The sequence below is a fragment of the Schistocerca piceifrons genome, chromosome 3, assembly GCF_021461385.2.
Source record: "Schistocerca piceifrons isolate TAMUIC-IGC-003096 chromosome 3, iqSchPice1.1, whole genome shotgun sequence".
Taxonomy (NCBI): domain Eukaryota; kingdom Metazoa; phylum Arthropoda; class Insecta; order Orthoptera; family Acrididae; genus Schistocerca; species Schistocerca piceifrons.
In genome coordinates, this window is record NC_060140.1 from 613870269 (window position 1) to 613889634 (window position 19366).

Genomic DNA, 19366 nt, shown 5'->3' on the forward strand with positions numbered 1-19366 from the left:
ACCTCACCAAAACGTTCAGTCTAAAATAAACAACAATTATGATCTTAAAACTTGCTATCTGAATGTTCAAGGACTAATAGATACAGAATTTATTGTAAACAGTTTTGGACTAGATAACAAATTTGATATTTTCTGTCTGAGTGAACATTGGGTTACTGAGAGTGTACGTCCAGTTGTCAAACTTGATAACTATAATGTAGCAAATAGTTACTGTAGAAAATTGCATATAAGAGGTGGTGTGGCAATATATATTAATCAGTCATTCAGATGCTCCATTATTAAGTTGGACCTAGATTATTTATTTGAGGAACAGAACTTTGAAGCCGCTGGTATAGTTACGGACAGTCTTAAGTTAGTAATAGTATCCCTTTACAGGTCACCTGAGGGTATCATCAATGTATTTCTAGAAAAATTGGACATACTGTTAGATGCACTAAGAGGGACCAGATGGTTGCATTATGACATAGTAATAGGTGGAGATCTGAATGCAGAGTTTGATATAACAACACATAATCGTACTGTGACTGAGTTGAAAAACCTTCTAAGACAGTGCAATTTGCACTCAATCAATAACAGGCCCACAAGAGATAAAGCATGTCTTGACAATATTTTTGTCAACTTTAAAACTACAGAAGAATCATGCGATGTTACAGCGTTTCCATTTTCAGATCGTGACTCTGTATCTTTAAACTATACAAGTAGGTTCTGTATTGATAATAGTAATATTCCTAAGCCTGTCCCAAAAGTTATGATCACCAGACCTGTCACAGATGACAAAATTGTTCAGCTCTGTAAGTCCCTTGCTGAGAGAGACTGGTTCAACCAATGTCATGGTGACACAAGTTATAGTCTGAGTGCTGATTTGTCAGGGAAACTATTACTTGAGAGACTTTTTAAAACATTTCTGACACAATTTAATGACAACATCCCCATAAAGAAATGCAAATTAACTGACAAAGGCTTTACAAACAGGGCTACAAACGACAAAATTCATGGTTCACTAAACAATTATTAAATATGAAAAACCAAGTTATGGTGTTGCACAATATATGTAGCAATCAGAAAACAGAACATGCCAGATTAGCCCATATAAAATGCAGGAATGAGTATAAAAAAGCCATCGTAGAAGCCAAAAAAGCACATAATTTCAATACCATTGATAATTCCACAAATAAGTGCAAAGCTGCATGGAAATCAATAAATGGTGTTGCCAAAGATGTAAGAAGCAAAAAAATTAATATATGTCCCCAAAAGTTCAATGATTTCTTTATTAAATCTGTTGAAGATGTAGGAAATACTATAATCAAACCTGATATCAATTCATCAGAGTTACTTTCTAAAAATGTTTGCAGAACACCAACAGACACAGGTACGCTTATGTTCTCCGAGGTCTCACCTAGTCATGTCCTAAGCATTGTAAAACGGATGAAATCTTCAGACAGTGTAGATATATATGACATATCCTGTAATTTACTAAAGAAAGTAATAGACTGTATTGTGTACCCCTTAACATTCTGTATAAATAAATGCATATCTGATGGATATTTTCCCGAAGAACTCAAAGTGGCTAGGGTAGTTCCAATATATAAAAAGGGAGATATGGACTCGCCTTCCAGTTACAGACCAATCTCCATAGTCCCAGCTTTTTCTAAAATACTGGAATGTGTAACTTACCAACAGCTATCTGTCTATTTTGAAAAATTAGGAATAATTAGTGAATCTCAGTATGGTTTTAGGAAAAAGTTGTCTACTGTGGATGCTATAGACTTTTTAGTCAAATACTTACATCAAGTGTTTGAGGATAAGGGCTATGCTCAACTCACATTTTGTGATCTAAGCAAAGCTTTTGACTGTGTAATGCATAAGCCACTCCTAGAAAAACTGGAATTCTATGGCATTAGACATAAGAGCCTTAAATTAATAAAATCATATCTTCAGAATCGTAAGCAAGTTGTTAGTGTAGGGAGAGAAATGTTGAGTATAGAACAAGTCAAGGTAGGTGTTCCGCAGGGATCTGTGCTGGCCCCCTTTTTGTTCCTGATAGTGATAAATGATCTGCCGTCATTTATCAAGTCCACCACTGTGTTGTATGCAGATGATACAACATTTCTTCATGCTAGTGATGATTTCAATAGCCTTAAAACTTGTGCAGCAAAGACAATTGACCAAGCATCCTATTGGTTCAAGGCAAATGGATTCCTGCTGAATGAAAACAAAACACAGCAGATGGTCTGTAGTCTTAGAGACAAGCTTCTGTCAGATGACCCAAGTTATGTCAAATTTTTGGGGGTACACATTGATGATAAATTATCTTGGGGTCAACATGTACAATATATTAGTGGTAAATTGTCAAGAGTTATTTATCTGTTAAGGTGACTTATGGATTGTGTTCCTGAAAAATATGTTAGAACATCCTATTTTTCATTCTTTCAAAGTATAATAACATATGGAATTATTTTGTGGGGGAACTCTAGCTGTGTACATGACATATTAATACTGCAAAAAAAAAAGCTATTAGGATAATTACTGGTTCTGCATATAAGGCACACTGTAAACCATTGTTCTGTGAACAGAAAATAATGACTGTTATAAACTGGTACATATACTATGTTCTAATTTATACGAAGAAGAAATTACCAGAAACAAAAACCAGAGAAAATGTACATAGCCACAATACAAGAAGGAATAGGTGCCTCTATATTCCTTACCACAGATTGTCAAAGTCACTCAACAGCTACGAAATCATGGGGTACAAATTATTTAATAATCTTCCTCAATCTGTTCAAAAATTACCTGAACAATTATTCAAACAAACAATTCATGACTGGCTAGTCCTCCACCCATTCTATGATATAAGAGAATTTATCAACTGTAATATAATACTATAATGTTAACAACAAACCTGTTGTTTCTTTCAAACTATTAATTGTATTTTAGTATGTATATGACATTGTCTATTGCTGTAATGGCCGAACGACAATAAAATTATTATTATTATTATTATTATTATTGTGTGGAAGTAACAACATACATGGCATAATTTACTACTAAAAAATCATCAATAAAGTAAGTTTTACTGTGCCTAGTATATCTACAGATGTGACTTGTTCCAAAATGAAAATCACAAGTGTCACTAATGTATCTAATGGATAATGCTTTTGTTTTAGATACTTGAAAATGGCATAAGGCCAAAACTGTACAACTGTACATGAAATAAAGAGAATGTCAACTGAAGGCATCATGAAATTGTTCAAAAAATTCATCACAGGTACAGAGCCTATCACATTGAAAATTAAAGAAATTTTACTCCTAACAACAATGATCAACCATGTACCCATGATTTGAAAGATGATCTCACTTATCTTCAAGAAAACGTGCAGTTTTTCAAACCATGTAAAAATAAGTGAGGAATAATTCAGGGACAGTACAGCACTGAAAAAAACTAGAGCCATAATTATTGAGACTACTTAGGAAATGTAGCTTCTCTAAGCCGTAGATCCAGAACTTAGTCATACTTGGTACACCTGTTGTAAAGAATATTGTCATTATGCCATCCTGGATTTTCTTTTGTCATAAATATTCATCATAGCACTTACTCCACTAAACAATAGAAACATGTCACCTTGGAAGCTCTCTGTGATAGGCAATGAAAACTGTCATTTTTTTTTTATAAAATAGCTTTTAGGTACAGTTACGAATGAATGACATCCTTACCACTTAAGCACTGTGGAAATATGAAGGGAAAGGAAGGGGAAAAAAAGGAAGTGTTAATTACCAAGAGTTACAATTAAAGCAGTTGTCAGGTATGAGAAAGCAGAAAGAGAAAGAAGAGGATTGAATTGCTGAAGGGGCCGCATGAATAATTTTCACAGTTAAAGCTCACTGCCATAGACAATCTCACAGATATTAGCTATTGAAAGTAAGATTGTCTGTGGTTAGATAAACAGAGAACCAAAAATAAATATTGATTGACCCTTGCTGTGTGACTGCAAAATAATGAATTCTCTTGCAAATTGAAGCACTCGCTTTTGCATTCCCAAAGCCTACAATGCTCATACTCCAAGTGTACAAATTCCAGATTGCTGTGGGATGAGTTATGTGGGATTTCAGTGCATCTTTGTTTAGACTCTTCTGTTCTGCCGTAATGGAGACAGGTGAGCAGTCCAAAAACATATGCAGTGTGGGATAGGACAGCTCAAATGAGAGAAAGGGAAAACCTTCCATTTTTGCTGCCCTTCAGTACAGTGACGGAATTGTGGATGCATAAAAAAATGCACATTAACGTTGTTGCCAGAGTAAGGAAGGAGAAGCATTAATCAGAAGAGACTGATGTCAGGTCATATCAGTGAGATACTCCATAAAAGAGGAGACACACGGGAAATGCTTCACTAATGTATTCAGTGATATATGTATCATTTCAAATGAAGACTGCAATGGCTGTGGGTTATGTCAATTTGCCAGTTGTGTAGGTTAGGGAAGATATACTGTTTTAGAGGTCAGTCATCTTCACTGATTCAAAATTGGTGACCTTGACAAAAGTGTGGAACATTTTATTCACCACAGGGAAGATACGTTTTTCACCCTCATACTCGTCAATCCAATCTTGGAGATTTCCAGCCATGTGTATTTAGACATTGTCATCTTGAAAGATGTAATCTTTAGAAAAGTGCAGTTGTCAGATACAAGAAGGCAGAAAGTGAAAGAAGGGGAATAAATTGCCAGAGGAGTCATTTGAATAATTTTCACAGTTAAAGCTCACACTCGTAGACAATGTTACAGAGTTTTAGTTATTGTTTCTTTAGACCTTGCCAGCTACCATTTACCAACATTGATATGTTATGATACAAAGTTATGTCTGTTGTGATAATGACTTGAATGAGGTTTATATGTGATTTGGTCACTAACACTTCCTTGCCAATGAGGGTGAATACCAAGTTTACTTCCATCGCTTTTTACATCTCTTTTATTGTTGAAATGTTTCAGCATTTCTTGATGGTAGCTGAAATTTACAATCAGCTATGATTTCATTCATTTGTTTTGTATATTGACAAAATGACCTCCTCAAAGCCAATTGTCATGGATTCCGAAAACATCGATCATGCGAAACCCAACTTGCGCTTTTCTCACATGACACACTGAAAGCTTTGGATCAAGGCAGCCAGGTAGATGTAGTATTTCTTGATTTCTGAAAAGTATTTGACTCGGTAACACATCTGTGCTTATTGTTAAAAGTATGAGCATATAGAGTATCAATTGAAATTTGTGACTGCATTGAGGATTTTCTGGCAGGGATGGAGGGTCATTGTCAGATGTAGCAGTAATTTCGGGTGTGCCCCAGGGAAGTGTGTTGGGACCCTTGCTGTTCATGTTGTGTGTTAATGACCATGCAGACAGTGTTAATAGTAACCTCAGACTTTTTGCAGATGATGGAGTAATGTATAATGGAGTAATGTCTGGTAGATGCTTATTAAATATTCAGTCACATTTGATAAGATTTCAAAGTGGTGCAAAGATGGGCAGCTTGCCTTAAATGACAGAAATGTAAAATATTGCACTTCAAAAAGTGAAAAAAAAAACCATAGTATCCTATGACTATAATATTAATGAGTCACTGTTAGAACTGGCCATCTCATACAAATTCCTGGGTGTAACACACATGAAATGGAAAGATCATATAGGCTCAGTCGTGGATAAAGCAGGTGTTAGACTTTGGTTTATTGGTAGAATATTGGGCAAGTGCAATCAGTCTACAATGGAGATAGCATACAAATCACTTGTGTGACCGGTTCTAGAATATGGCTCAAGTGTGTGGGATGTGTACCACATAGGACTAACAGTGGGTATTGAACATATACAGAGGAGAGAGCTGCATGACTGGTCACAGGTTTATTTGATTCATGAGAGAGTGTCAAAAAATACCAAAGAAACTAAACTGGAAGGCTCTTGAACATAGATGTAAACTATCCCAAGTCTATTAACAAAGCGTCAAGAACCAGCTTTAAATGATAATTCTAGGCATATAGTACGTATCGCTCACATGGGGATAGTGAGGATAAGATTACAATAATTACTGCCTGCACAGAGGCATTTAAACAGTAGTTCTCCCTGCACTGTATATGTGAATGGAATGGGAAGGAACCATAACACCTGGTACAGTGGAACATACCCTCTGCCATGCACCTCACGGTGGTTTGCAGAATGTAGATATAGATGTAGATGTTGTCTGGCACTCCTTTCTGTTTTGTAGTCATTCATCTACATCTACATGGATTCTCTGCAAACCACACTTAAGTGCCTGGCAGAGGGTTCATTGAACCACCTTCACAATAATTCTCTATTATACCAATCTCAAAGAGCACACAGAAAAATGAACACCTTTATCTTTCTGTGCAAGCTCCGATGTCATTTATTTTATTATGATGTTCATTTCTCCCTATGTAGATCGGCATCAACAAAATATTTTCGAATTCATGGGATTAAGTTGATGATTGAAATTTCATGAGAAGATTCTGCCGCAATGAAAAAAGCCTTTGTTTTAATTATGTCCACCCCAAATCCTGTATCATGTCAGTGACACTGTCTCCCCTGTTTCATGATAATACAAAATATGCTGCCCTTCTTTGAAATTTCTTGATGTACTCTGCTAATCCTATCTGGTAGTAGATCCGTTACATTTTCTAAATGTCCTGCCAATAAAACACAGTCTCTGGTTTGCCTTCCCCGCAACATTTTCTGTCTGTTCTTTCCAGATTAATTTGTCCGTAATTCTAATTCCTAGGTATTTAGTTGAATTTACGGCCTTTAGATTTGACTGATTTATCGTGTAACCGAAGTTTAACAGATTCCTTTTAGCACTCATGTGGATGATGTTACAGTTTTCATTGTTTATGGTCTATTGCCAATTTTTGCACCATACAGATATCTTTTGTAAATTGTTTTGCAATATATTTTTGATCTTCTCATGACTTTATTAGACGATAAACGACAGCATCATCTGCAAAAAACCTAAGACAGCTGCTCAGACTGTCTCCTAAATTGTTTATATAGATGAGGAACAGCAGGGGGCCATAACACTACCATGGGGAATGCAAGAAGTCATTTCTGTTTTACACGATGACTTTCCATCAGTTACTATGAACTGTGACCTCTATGTCAGGAAATCATGAATCCAGTCACATAACTGAGATGATATTCTGTGAGCTCGCAGTTTCACTACAAGCCGCTTGTATGGTACAGCGTCAAAAGCCTTCAGGAAATCTAGAAATACGGAATCAATTTGAAATCCCTTGTCAATAGCGCTCAACAGTCCGTGTGTGTAAAGAGGTGGTTGTGTTTCACAATAACGATGTTTTCTAAATCCATGTTGACTGTGTGTTAATAGACTGTTCTCTTCAAGGTAATTCATAATGTTCAAACACAATATATGTTCCATAACCCTTCTGTGGATCGACATTAATGATATGGGCCTATGATTTAGTGGATTACTCCTGCTACCTTTCATATTAGTGTGACCTTCACAACTTTCCAGTCTTTGGGTATGGATCTTTCTTTTAGCGAGTAGTTGTATATGATACTTAAGTTACGAGCTATTGCATCAGCATACGCTGCAAGGAATCTAATTGGTATGCAGTCTGTATCGGAAGACTTGCTTCTATCAAGTGATTTAAGTTGCTTCACTATTTTGTGGTTATCTGATTCCAAGTTGCTCACGTTGGCAGCTGTTCATTAAAATAAATATGCAATTTATGTCGTTATTGGCGGTACTGTGGCTTTTTCCTTTGCAGTAATGATGAAAAGTATAAATAATAACAGTACCATGTTATGTACTTGACAAGAAATTCCTCATTACTCCTTCGATGAGCTGACAGCAGATACACAATAGGTTAATGTAATGGGTAGGCTTGGGTAATGTTTATCAATTGAAGACATAAGAATCACTATATGAATCTGAGATAATTTTAACAGAACTGTAGAATGCACCATGTCACATACATTTCACAATAAATTTGTTTTTGGAAGTGATCTGCCTTGAGCAAGACATTTTTCCCCTCTTCTATTAACCAGACATATTTAGCTGGTTTCAACATTATTGATGCACTTTTATTTTATTTCTTGTTACCCATGATGTGTGTTTTTTTTAAAAAAATATTTTCCAATACAGTTGTTTCCTTTCACGGTCTCTCATTTTTTCTGGTTTCCAAATTACCTTCATTGTGGTCTGCATTCAGAAGTGACAGAAACTTGGTGCGCTCCCTCAAGAGACTTCAGATAATACATACGAAACATTTTGCTTTCATAGCATTGTTTCGGCTCAGAAAAAATCTAGGGCGTTACTTTCTGGGAAACCCTCATACAAATAAGGCCAAAAGCCATAGCATACCATCCTGGGGTGCCGTTCTTGTAAGAGTATAAACACCAGTGTTGGTAACTACCATGAACATGTGTAACTACCATGAACATGTGCTACCAGTAGTCAAGTGCATCCTATTGCTGCATTGATACAAGTAATTGCAGGCAGAGGGCGCTAATGATGAGTTAACATGCAAGTGTCCAATGTCAACAATTTTTTTAATTTATAATATTAGATGAAGATCTTTATTATCATTGTTTAAAATGGTTTTGATATAGGCTGGAATGTCTGCCTAATAATAAACCACAAGGTGTGATGCAATATTTATTAATAAACTTGATACCTCAAATCAGAATAGAGGTGTATGAAATCATTATACAGGCTGCTTCAAGTAATTCATTTAAACATTACAAAGTATATAAAAACCAAATATTGTGAAAGGTAATTAAATAAAACAACATGTGGTTTTTACATATTTTGTGATGCTTCAGTCAGTTACTACAATTAGCCTGTTTAGTGATCTTACACACCTCAATTCTGACTTTGGTGTCAACTTTATTTACGTATATTGTGTTATATCTCGTGTTGTGTTATTAGGCACTCATTTAAGCTTTCCTGAAAGCCATTTTAAACAATGAAAATGCAGATGTTTGTCTGATAATTATAAATAAATGAATTTGTGATATTGCACACCTCTTAGGATGTTGGTGTGCAAGTAAGAATGTGGGTGATGATGTGTTCTGTGATTAGAGGGATGGAGCATACTCCATAGTGTTATCATTATGCTTTCTTTCTCTGTCCCGTGCCATACACTTTGTACTGTAACACTTGTCTTGCGTGCTTTATGCCATTCATCATTAACATAATGGTGGCGAACTACCCTCCCCAATAATGATGTTATAGGTTGGAATATCACATGGTACTCAGCCCCTTGTCACTGCAAATCGACATCGCCACACCACCTGGTTTCTTAACACTTCAATGCTCTCTGCCAGCAATAACTAATGTCCACAAAAGTTATGGACGTAGTAATCCTATCATTAGCACAGCACCCAATTGCTTTGATGTTGATACTCTTTATCAGAACAGAACCCCAGAATGATATTCAGTGGCCTTTTACTTATTGTACCATTATTTATGGTTAGTTATGTGTCTCATTAAATTTATTTTACCCTTTATTATTATTATTATTATTAACCAAATCAATGATTTCTTAGAGTAAAACTAGTAATACTGTGTACTGCATGTGGCACAATGCACTCTAGACTGGAAATTACAAATTTAGTGCTACTGACTGATGTTTATAGTCTTTGCCTGACTTTCTCTCTCTCTCTCTCTCTCTCTCTCTCTCTCTCTCTCTCTCTCTCTCTCTCTTATTTGCTTGCTGTTTTCTCTGTCGGAAAGTAGTGATCGGCCTTTTATATTTTCAGATATTACATTGATAGTGTTTTCAGGTACTTAAACCACAGTTTATCAACAAATTCTATCATGTTTCTTAAGTTTGTAATTATTTTGTGTTGTAGTAGCTATTCCAAGAGCAAGGACTAGGAGCAGTTCTGAGTCAAGGTCACCTTCTTTCAGAGATAAGGAGCACACAAAAGGTTGGAATAACACACTTTTAAAAAGAGACTAGTGTCCTAACATGGGGAAACTCACAGTTAACTAACAAAGGGTATTTTTTATTCTGTGATCCTCTCGGGGCACCCTTTTCACCCTCTTACTTATCTTTAACTGTCGTGGTGATGGTATATGGGCTTTATGATTATATGCAGACAGGTCAAAACCACTGATATTTTTCCTATGTAACAACACAGCGAATTTTTGTATCTCTGTAGCCTAGATAATTTTTGCAAATATGTGATGTTGGGTTGATTGGAAGTAGCAGATTTGATTTTCATAAAGTTGTACTGCAGAGTACACATACAGCTAAAAAGATACTTCAGTTTCATGATTTTTCACAAGAAAGAGACTCCAATACATTTGTGATTACTCTTAGTTGCTGATCTGTTTGAGTCTAAAAATACGAAAATTATTTGCTGATAATATAATAAGTATCTAGTCAGGATGTTTTTACTGATGTTTGAACCATTTTATTCAACAGACCATCCAGGTGCATCAAGACGTATTGTGGTTGCTGTCTATGATTATCAGGCAAGAGAAGTAGCAGATGTTTCATTCATGAAGGGGGATCACATGGAAGTTCTTGATGACAGGTAAATAGTTTTTTTACATCCCAGTTTCCTCTAATCTTTTCACAAAGGTAGCTTGTTGTGTTTACTTGGAGTTTTCAGTGCATGTATACTGTAACAAATTTACTTCCAGTGAGCCAGATTGGTGGAAAGTCAGAAATCTAAGGACTGGACATGAAGGTTTAATTCCATGGAACTTTGTCGCCGAAGAGAAGTCAATTGAAAGTGAAGAGTAAGTGTAACTTGTATCATTATTTGTTTGTAGTATCACATGTCTGAGATAGTTATCCTTACTGATTCCTAGATAGGGCTTTCATTAGTATGAGTATGTTATAATGGAATAGCTGCAAGAGCATATAAAAGTATTACATTGTTGGAAAGGTTGTAATTACAGATCTCCCCGTACACACTGATACAGTGAGGGGGTGGGACCTAGCATAAAGTCTGTCTCTTCTTTAACAACTGATGTTAGTGTCGTAGTGCTAGGCACAACCAATAGTATGGTGACTTACAACAAAAATTCATTTACTCCCATTCAAGTAAATGACAAACTTAGAAACTGTACTACAAGCAGTAGAAGACAGTCTGAGGACGGGCTCCTGCCATGGTGTCCTTCCGTAGAGAAAAGCTCTGCTAGATAGTGCAGCAGGTACTGTGCCATGTGCACAAGTCGTGGATGGCTTTTGGTGGCTGGCCCACACAGATGCCCTTGGCAGAATATTTAAGTGTAGTCTGCTGGCAGACTGATGCTGCAGCATGTATCCAGATCTGATGTACAGGATGATAGCAGTCATTACCATTGTATTTACAAGCAGTTTATTCAGATAAATTATTTCTATTACATTGGTACATTATTGAGATAAGAAAAAAAAATAAGTAAAGACAACCTCTCTCAATATACTTGTAGGAAACTAAAACAATACCCCATAAAATTTAAAATTTATTAAGCTTATATGTTTTGGATGTGTGCTACCAATGTCAGAAAATATACGAAAAAGGAGAGGTCATGGTGACAGAAAATTTCATTATAAACCCTTCTTGGGTGTCAAGTTGGGTGGCGTCCTTCAGATAGCACAATAATGGCAAGCCGAGTTGTTGCCATCCTTAGATATCGTTTTGTATTGCGTACGTCCTTCCTTTTTTTTGTCATGACCAGGCAGTGACTGAGCATTGCTCTTGTGGTGCAGGGAAAGGAGGGAAGTGTTGTGCAGTTGGAACAAGTCCCTAAGCTGCCACCAGTACGAGCAGTTCTTCCCACAGACTGCCGCTCTGTTTCGAGTACACTCAGGACTAGGTCCCGAGCTTTACTTACTTGGAAACAACTATATTTATTTATAAGTTCATTGTGTAGTTAGAGCTCTACAGACTCTTTTTAAGGTGCAATATCAGAATGTGTTAGACTTTAGAAAAAACGTGGTGTCACTGTGATTAATAATATGTCCATTACAAATGCAGTGCTGTGCAACTGCTGATTTTGTTGGTTGTTCTTTATCTGTGTGACACTTACGTTTGCTCTGTGCATCTTTTCATTACTGTCTGGATAGTCTGGCATACTAACATTTTCTCACATGGCATGATTTTGGTACACTCCTTGTTTCCATAGTCCTAGGTCATCCTGAACAGACCCCAATAAGGCTTTCAATCTCTGGTGGAAACTTTTCTATCCTACTCTGCATCTATAGAACACAGTTTTCTGATCACTCTTACTGATGATAACGCTGAGTTTGGCAGAACAAAACTGGAGGTCAAATGCAGAAGAGTTAAAGAAGTGAACAAATAACAAAACCAAGTCTAGAATATAGCAAAGGCTTCTTGTGCATATACAGCAGTCTAGGGAACAATCCAGATCACAAACATAAATCAGGCAGGGTGAAGACTCTACAGTTCAATGGTGTATAACCAAAGGCTTAAGAGATTAGAAGACACTAACAGAGGCTATTTGGGCCTCAGTACTTAGCACCTCATCTGCATGTCAGGTAACAGTGCCACGTGATGGGCTTGCCTTGGCTGTGGTGCCTTGTGTGGGCATGACCTTTGCCTGTCGTATGTAGAGTGAGTATCTATGACATATTCTTCTGTTGATACTCAGGCAGGGAATCTGAATCATCTTCAGCACAGAGAGGCGGAAAGGCTGGCCTGTGCCATCTTTGCCAAGGAATGGAGAGGGACATGCAGGTATCTCCTCCAAAGGGTCCTGCAGTAGGACCTTAATATGATTGGCTGGCTTGAAAGGTGACGCTGTCTGTGGGGGGGCTCCTGACTGATTGACGGGGTTTGGGGTGGAGTTCGGGCCTGCTTGCAGGGGAGTGGTTGCCAGACGTGGCAGAGATGAGACCAACGATTCAGCCTCCATGGGCACCACAGTCGAAAAATGCTCAACCTCTGCTGAGGGTGAAGGAAGAGGACCGCTGTTGCTGGGGGGTGGAAGCTGTAACTGGTGTAGTGGGTGGAAGTGGTTCCATGTTCAGTGGCTCCCTTTGCTGGTTGTTGTTGACTTCCTGAAGTCGTGGACGTAAGATGAGAGGTTGTAGCAGTAAGAGGCAAACTGGGATATTTGGCACTGGCGTGAAGTGGTTGCTGAGGTCATGCCCACTCAGCAATAGAAGGGCAAGGGGGTGGAGGGGGGGTGGGGGGGGGGGAAGTATGTTACATCGCTGATGGAGCTGATTCCAATGTTGAAGCAAATGCTGCTGCCAGGCTGCAACCTCAAACATATGTCTTCCCCCTGTTACTACTGACTGTTCGTTGGGTTGACCAGGGATTCTGGCCAAAGGCACAAGCTCAGATGCGCTAGTCCACGTGGTAATATGGCCGTGTTCAGGGGCAGTGGGCCTGTCGAGTTAGGTGCAGCAGGTCGAGGAGAGTGCAAGGTCTGCGCCTGTGTAACATTTTGCCCGGACTGCACGCATCACAGTGCTGGGCCATTTAGGTTGCAAGGAAGCTGATGAGTGCTTTTCTGGAGTCGACTGTGATCATTATTTTGCTCAATTATATCTTAAATGTCCTGACCATTCACTTGGACTTTGAATTGAACGTGAGATGTAAAGGGGCGATAGTCAGGTGTTCAGTGCCATTGCGCTGACAAAAATCCTAGAACACAAGTGCCATAAATTGAGGGCAGTTGTTGGAAACCATGTTTGAAGGTGTCCCCTCCATTGCAAATATGATAGTCACAGGATGGATAGTAGCTGCCATTGTAGTTGGTGCCATCCATGCGACATTTTGAAGTTACGAGAGGGCATCAAGAACGAGCATCCACATTGCTCCTGGAATGGACAGATGAAATCAATATGCACTCTTTGCCAGGGGTGGTCAAGGCATGGCCAAGGACTGGATTGCTGTGCTGGGGCTGATGGGCAGTGGGTGCAGGTGTGGCAATCTGAATGGTATGTTCAGTGGTGGTGGCAACCCCAAGCCAATACGGACGATGGCACGTTGTTGCATTAATTCTGTAGTTCCCCAGTGTGCAGGTGGATGAGCTACAATATGCAGGAGCAGAGTGTGGGAGGAACTACCATCCGTCATTCAGAATTATCCACAGCAAACAAAATAACCCTCTCAGTGATATTAAGCATGTGCCATAAGAAAAAATAGATGCGCTATTCCCGATTAGTGTCCTTAGGCATATGCTCCAGCCAACCCTGCCATACAGCAGTCAACTCCCTGTGGAGGAGGGGGTCACGGACTGTTTCTGCTGGTATTTTGTGCGCCATATCGGAAATTCATCAAGGGTTTGTTGCTGATTTGCACCTAAGGCAAAACACAGCACTTCATGCCTATCGAAGTCGCATCGGAGCCACATTGCAAGTGGGAAAGTGCATCAGTGTGGGAAAATATGCATGGTGGGCCTATAATGGATCTCGTAGCTATAGTTACTCAGGAACAATGCCCACTGTTGCAGGCTTTGCACGCTTTTATCAGCAAGTCTCAAATGGGGGTCTAACAGTTAAATATGAGGTTTGTGATTGGTGATCTGGTGAAATGTCTTGTCTCAGTATATGATAGCCAATGCTTCTTTCTCAATTGGGAATAATTCCTTTGTGTCGCATTTAATGTTTTAGATAGAAATGCGATCGAATGTCCTGAGCCCTCGAAGTATTTGTGGGAGAGTACGGCATCAACGCCCCAATCCAATGCATCAACGATAAGTGTTAAATGTTTGTTATGATAGAACGTTGCTAAACAAGGGGCCAACCTAAGGCGCTTCTTAAGTTGCACGAAAGCCTTCTGGCACATGTTTTACCACACAGATTTAAAGCTGCTTTTACACAACTGATTGAACCTATGGGAAATGTGGCCCACATTGGGAATAAACTTGGTATTATAATTTACTTTGCCGAGGATTGACTGTAGTTCTTTGTTATTCTTAAGAGCTGGGAAGTTAGTGATTGCATCCACACACATGATCCTCTCTCTCTCTCTCTCTCTCTCTCTCTCTCTCTCTCTGTGTGTGTGTGTGTGTGTGTGTGTGTGTGTGTGTGTGCGCGCGCGTGTGTGTGCGTGTGCGTGCGTGTGCGTGCGTGCGTGCGAGCGTGTGTGAGGGTGTGTGTGTGTGTGTGTGTGTGTGTGTGTGTGTGTGTGGGTGTGTGTGAGAGAGAGAGAGAGAGAGAGAGAGAGAGAGAGAGAGAGAGAGAGAGAGAGAGAGAGAGAGGAGACACCATCTTTTCTCGACTTATGCCCCAAGTACTTGACACTTGTCTCAAAGAAACTACATTTGTGGAGGCAAAAATGCAGATCATGGGCTTGGAGCCACTCGGGCATCATCTGTAGGTTGCGTAAGTGCTGGTCCCGTGTGGCCCCAGTAACTAGCAAGTCATCTCAATAATTAGCACTGTTGGGTATACCTTGGTTGCTCAAGGTACCTGTAAAGTGTCCTGAAGCGTTTGCAATCCCAAATGGCAACCAGTTATATAACAATACATGCTAAATGATGTATTAATCACCAAAAAATGTTTTGGCTAGCCCCCTACAGGCAGCTGATAATAGGCATCAGCGAACTCGATTTTTGAAAAATAATGGTCTGTAGCCAACAATTCCTCTGGCCTAGGAAGGGGATACAAATTGACATTTGCATGAGCATTAACTGTGGAGTTAAATTCAACGAATGTCAGGGGCTGGAATATACCCATGGCCGTTCCTTGCATGTAGTAAGAGGCAACTAATGGAAATCGTTTAAGTGGTCATGTTTTTACTTTGGTATTTTGACTGTTCTTGGATGTCTGAAGCTATTTGCTCTCTTTTTTGGCTTTTTCAATTCTGGTTCCCATATTGGGTTTGACCTCCGGTTTCCAAATTTTACAGAAGTTCCATTTGGCAAAGGTTGCCTTATTGTGGTGTACTAACTCTCCATTGTGCACTGTTATCTTTTGCACCTACCATTCAAGTGGATCTATCTTTGCACCTGAAACCCAATGTTGTAGGCAGTCCGTTGTGGCGGGTTTGTCGTGTATGCTCTCAGTTGTAGCCCCCTGACAACATGGGGATCACACTGTTGATGCTTGAGCTGTAACATCCCCATGCAGCCAAGGAGTATGTACCTGCTCTCAGGGGCTCAGCACTTGTTTGCTGAGTACGGGCATGGCAAACCTGGACGTCCTGAGCTGGGAACTGGTAAGCACCGCCAGTCCTCTGTCATCATAAGCTGTGGCCATGCTTCAGCAATTGCTGTGCGGTGTGGCAGTGGAACATTGTGTGTCACAAGGAATGGGGATCTTGGCTTGACCACCCAGATCACAAGGATTGTAAAAATCTGTATAAAAAAAAAAAACCTTCAGTCTCTAGGTGTGCTGCGTGTTGATGAGGTGCATGGCTGTTGAGGTGGAATAGTCGTTAGTGGGCAACCTCTGGGGAACATGCCGCTCCGCGGTTATATAAGACTTACTCAGGCACACGGGGCACTATCTGAGTGGACCCTTATTTCCGTAGCTGCTGCTCGTGGGACTAAAATGGAACCCTTAGACCTTCTTCTCCTCCCAGTGGGAAGTGTGTACTGCCTGGGAGTACTCACCCATTCATCCAAAAGAATGAGGGAGGCTAGCCCTCATGACAGTAAGAATCAGTTGGACTTGCTTAACAGGACTCATGGACTTGCAAATCATAGTGTGTTTCTGGTTATAAAGAGGAAGGAGGGGACGTTTGAAAAAATGTCCCACTTCTACATCCGTAAGGGTTTGGAAGGACTTGCTGGCACTTTAAAATCTATTAAAATACTTCGTAATGGTTCCTTGTTGGTCAAAACTAACAGGTCAAAGCAGGTGACACTTTTCAAGAAATCACACAAATCGAGTGAATATGACATCATTGTTGAGATGCACAACTCTCCCAACTCAAGCAAGGGTGTGGTAATGTGCCGTGATATGGCTATGGACATCGTGGAGCTGAAACAAGAGTGGGCATCTCAGGAGATAGTCAGTGTAGAGCAATGAACATGAAGGAATAATGGAGAAACTGAAAAGACTGCACTTTCATTGTCACATTCAATTCTCTAATGCTGCCTGAACATATTGTGGCAGGGTTCCTTTGACTTACAGGACTTACAGCTAGGCCTTATATACCAAATCCTATGTGGTGCTATAAATACCACGATTTTAGCCATACAACCATGAGTTACAGAGATGAAGTGATGTGTGGGAATGGTATAAAAGCAGCCCATGACACTTTGACTGACTGCCCATCTCCAGTGATCTGTATAAACTGCTCTTGGAGCCATCCAATCTGGAGCCGATACTGCCCTCTTTTTGCCAAGGAACACAAAATACAGGAAATAAAAGCAACCAAGCAGATCCTCCACACCGAAGCCAAAAAAGAATATAAGATGACGAAACTCCCTGCCCTTGACACATCATATTCTTCCACGGTGCAGAAATGTCTTCCCAAGGTGTACGCTTGGATGCAGACAACATCCAGTGTACCTATATCCACCACAGGCACCTGTACTTGCACGTGTACATGCCAAAGAAAAGCGAGTAACAACAAAGCAACCCAGGGAGCTGCAACAGGAAAGACCAACAACAGATCCGCAGTGAGCATTCAGAAGGCACACGAAAATCAGTGTGCCTCTGAATGCCCCCTTACAGGGACAAAAGCTGTCTCTGGCACCATCAGACATCATTCTTGCATGTCGGACTGATGATGTGGACATCATGGACTTATGTGTCTTGGATCCAGGCAGCCCTTCCACTCACCTTTGTTCTACAAGTGTTCCACCTCCCTGGTGCAAAAATGGGGGTAAATTAAAACCACACTGATGTAATGTCTCCCATACTATAGTTAATATGAATGGTGTAAGGCCTCATGTGGAGGAACTGAAATTCCTGGCCCCTTGTGCTTGCACTTACAAGAAACACATGTTAAAGATACTGACATCCCTGTGCTACAGGGCTATATGCTACACTGCAAGGATGACCTGACTGGGGAAAGAGCCAAGGGAGGTGTTGCTGTGTTTGCCACTAATGTGCACCACTCCACTTCTCTACACCTGGCTACTAATCTCCAAGCAGCTACAGTTGAAATTCATATGTGCCAGAGGATCACTGTTTGCTCTCTGTATTTATTTCCACAATATGCAATAGACTCTTAGACTCTCTCAGATCCTATAAAACAACTCCCCAGACCATTTCCCCTACTGAAAGAGTGCAATGCCCATTATGTCCTTGGGGCTTGACCTCTACTTGCACTCGTGGTCGGGTTTTGGAGAGTCTCATGATGTCTCATGAGCTGTGCATCCTCAACACATATACTGCAACTCATGTCTGTGATACTTCTGGGCTATTCTCAGCCATCGACCTCTCTTTCTGCTCTCCAACTCTTGCAGACTGTTGAATATGAGGTCATTGATGACCTTCTTGCTAGTGATCACCTGTCGCTCCACATTCATCTACTGGATGGAGCATTCCCTGTAGAGAAGCCATCAAAATGAATGGTCAGCAGGGTTAACTGGACACTGTTCAGCCAACTGGCTGTGTTTGAACACCATGACAGTGTCTAGTAGTGGATGGACCCAATCACAAGAGTGATCCAATATGCTGCTGACCTATCGATCACAAAGTCCTCATGTCATCTTAGGAGGCAACCTGTCCCTTGTGGACAGATGAGTGCAGTTGAGCAATCCGGACCAGGTGTGCAGCTCTTCAACGGTTTAAATGTTGCTCAACAGCAGATGATCTCTTTACCTTTTGAGTCGCTAGAGCCAAGGCTCCATGGGTAATTAAGGAGAGCAAGAAAAGGTCAAGCAAGTGTTCCTGGACTCAATCAGTTGTTCCACTTGTTCTTCAAAAGTATGGGAAGCCATCCAGAAGATTTCTGGTAAAAACAGTTGTGTACCAATATATGCAGTGCTGAAACACAGGTGTCTCCAAACAGTGCCCAGAGACATCGCTCAGATGCTTTTTGATCATTTTTTAAAAAACTACAGCCAATCCAAGCCAGGATCTGACATTTTGTCACTACCGTGTGACTGTAGAGAGGGCCAAGTTTGACTTCAGATCATCCTGTTCTGAAGCCTCCAACTCCCTTTTCTCCATGTGGGAACTGGAATCGGCACTCTCTGAGACTCATGACACTGCACCTGGTCACAACAAAACCCAGTACTGCATGCCTCGACATTTGTCAGTAGCATCAAAAGAAATCCTCCTTGAATTTTTTAATCTTATATGGCAGACAGGCATCTTCCCCAACTCACGGAGGGAGGCAATTCTGATGCCCCTCTTCATACCGGGAAAGGATCGCACCATGCCCTGTAGTTGTCAGAGTATCGCTTTAACGAGCTATGCAGGAAAGCTCCTTGAGTGAATGATTAACAGTCATCTGGTGTGGTTGTTAAGAGACC

The 19366-nt window shown here is 40.1% G+C and overlaps 1 protein-coding gene across 6 annotated transcripts in view; it reads left to right on the forward strand.

The window, feature by feature from the left end:
* LOC124788667 (tyrosine-protein kinase Src64B) overlaps window positions 1-19366 on the forward strand; it is a 244445-nt gene that overhangs the window by 143495 nt on the left and 81584 nt on the right. For 5 of the 6 annotated variants that reach the window (XM_047255946.1, XM_047255944.1, XM_047255948.1 and 2 more), the window contains 3 exons: window positions 9874-9951; window positions 10452-10563; window positions 10673-10771. In XM_047255946.1, coding sequence (XP_047111902.1) covers window positions 9874-9951; window positions 10452-10563; window positions 10673-10771 — 289 coding nt within the window. The remainder of the gene's footprint in view (window positions 1-9873; window positions 9952-10451; window positions 10564-10672; window positions 10772-19366) is intronic. The other variant, XM_047255949.1, reaches the window with a different exon arrangement.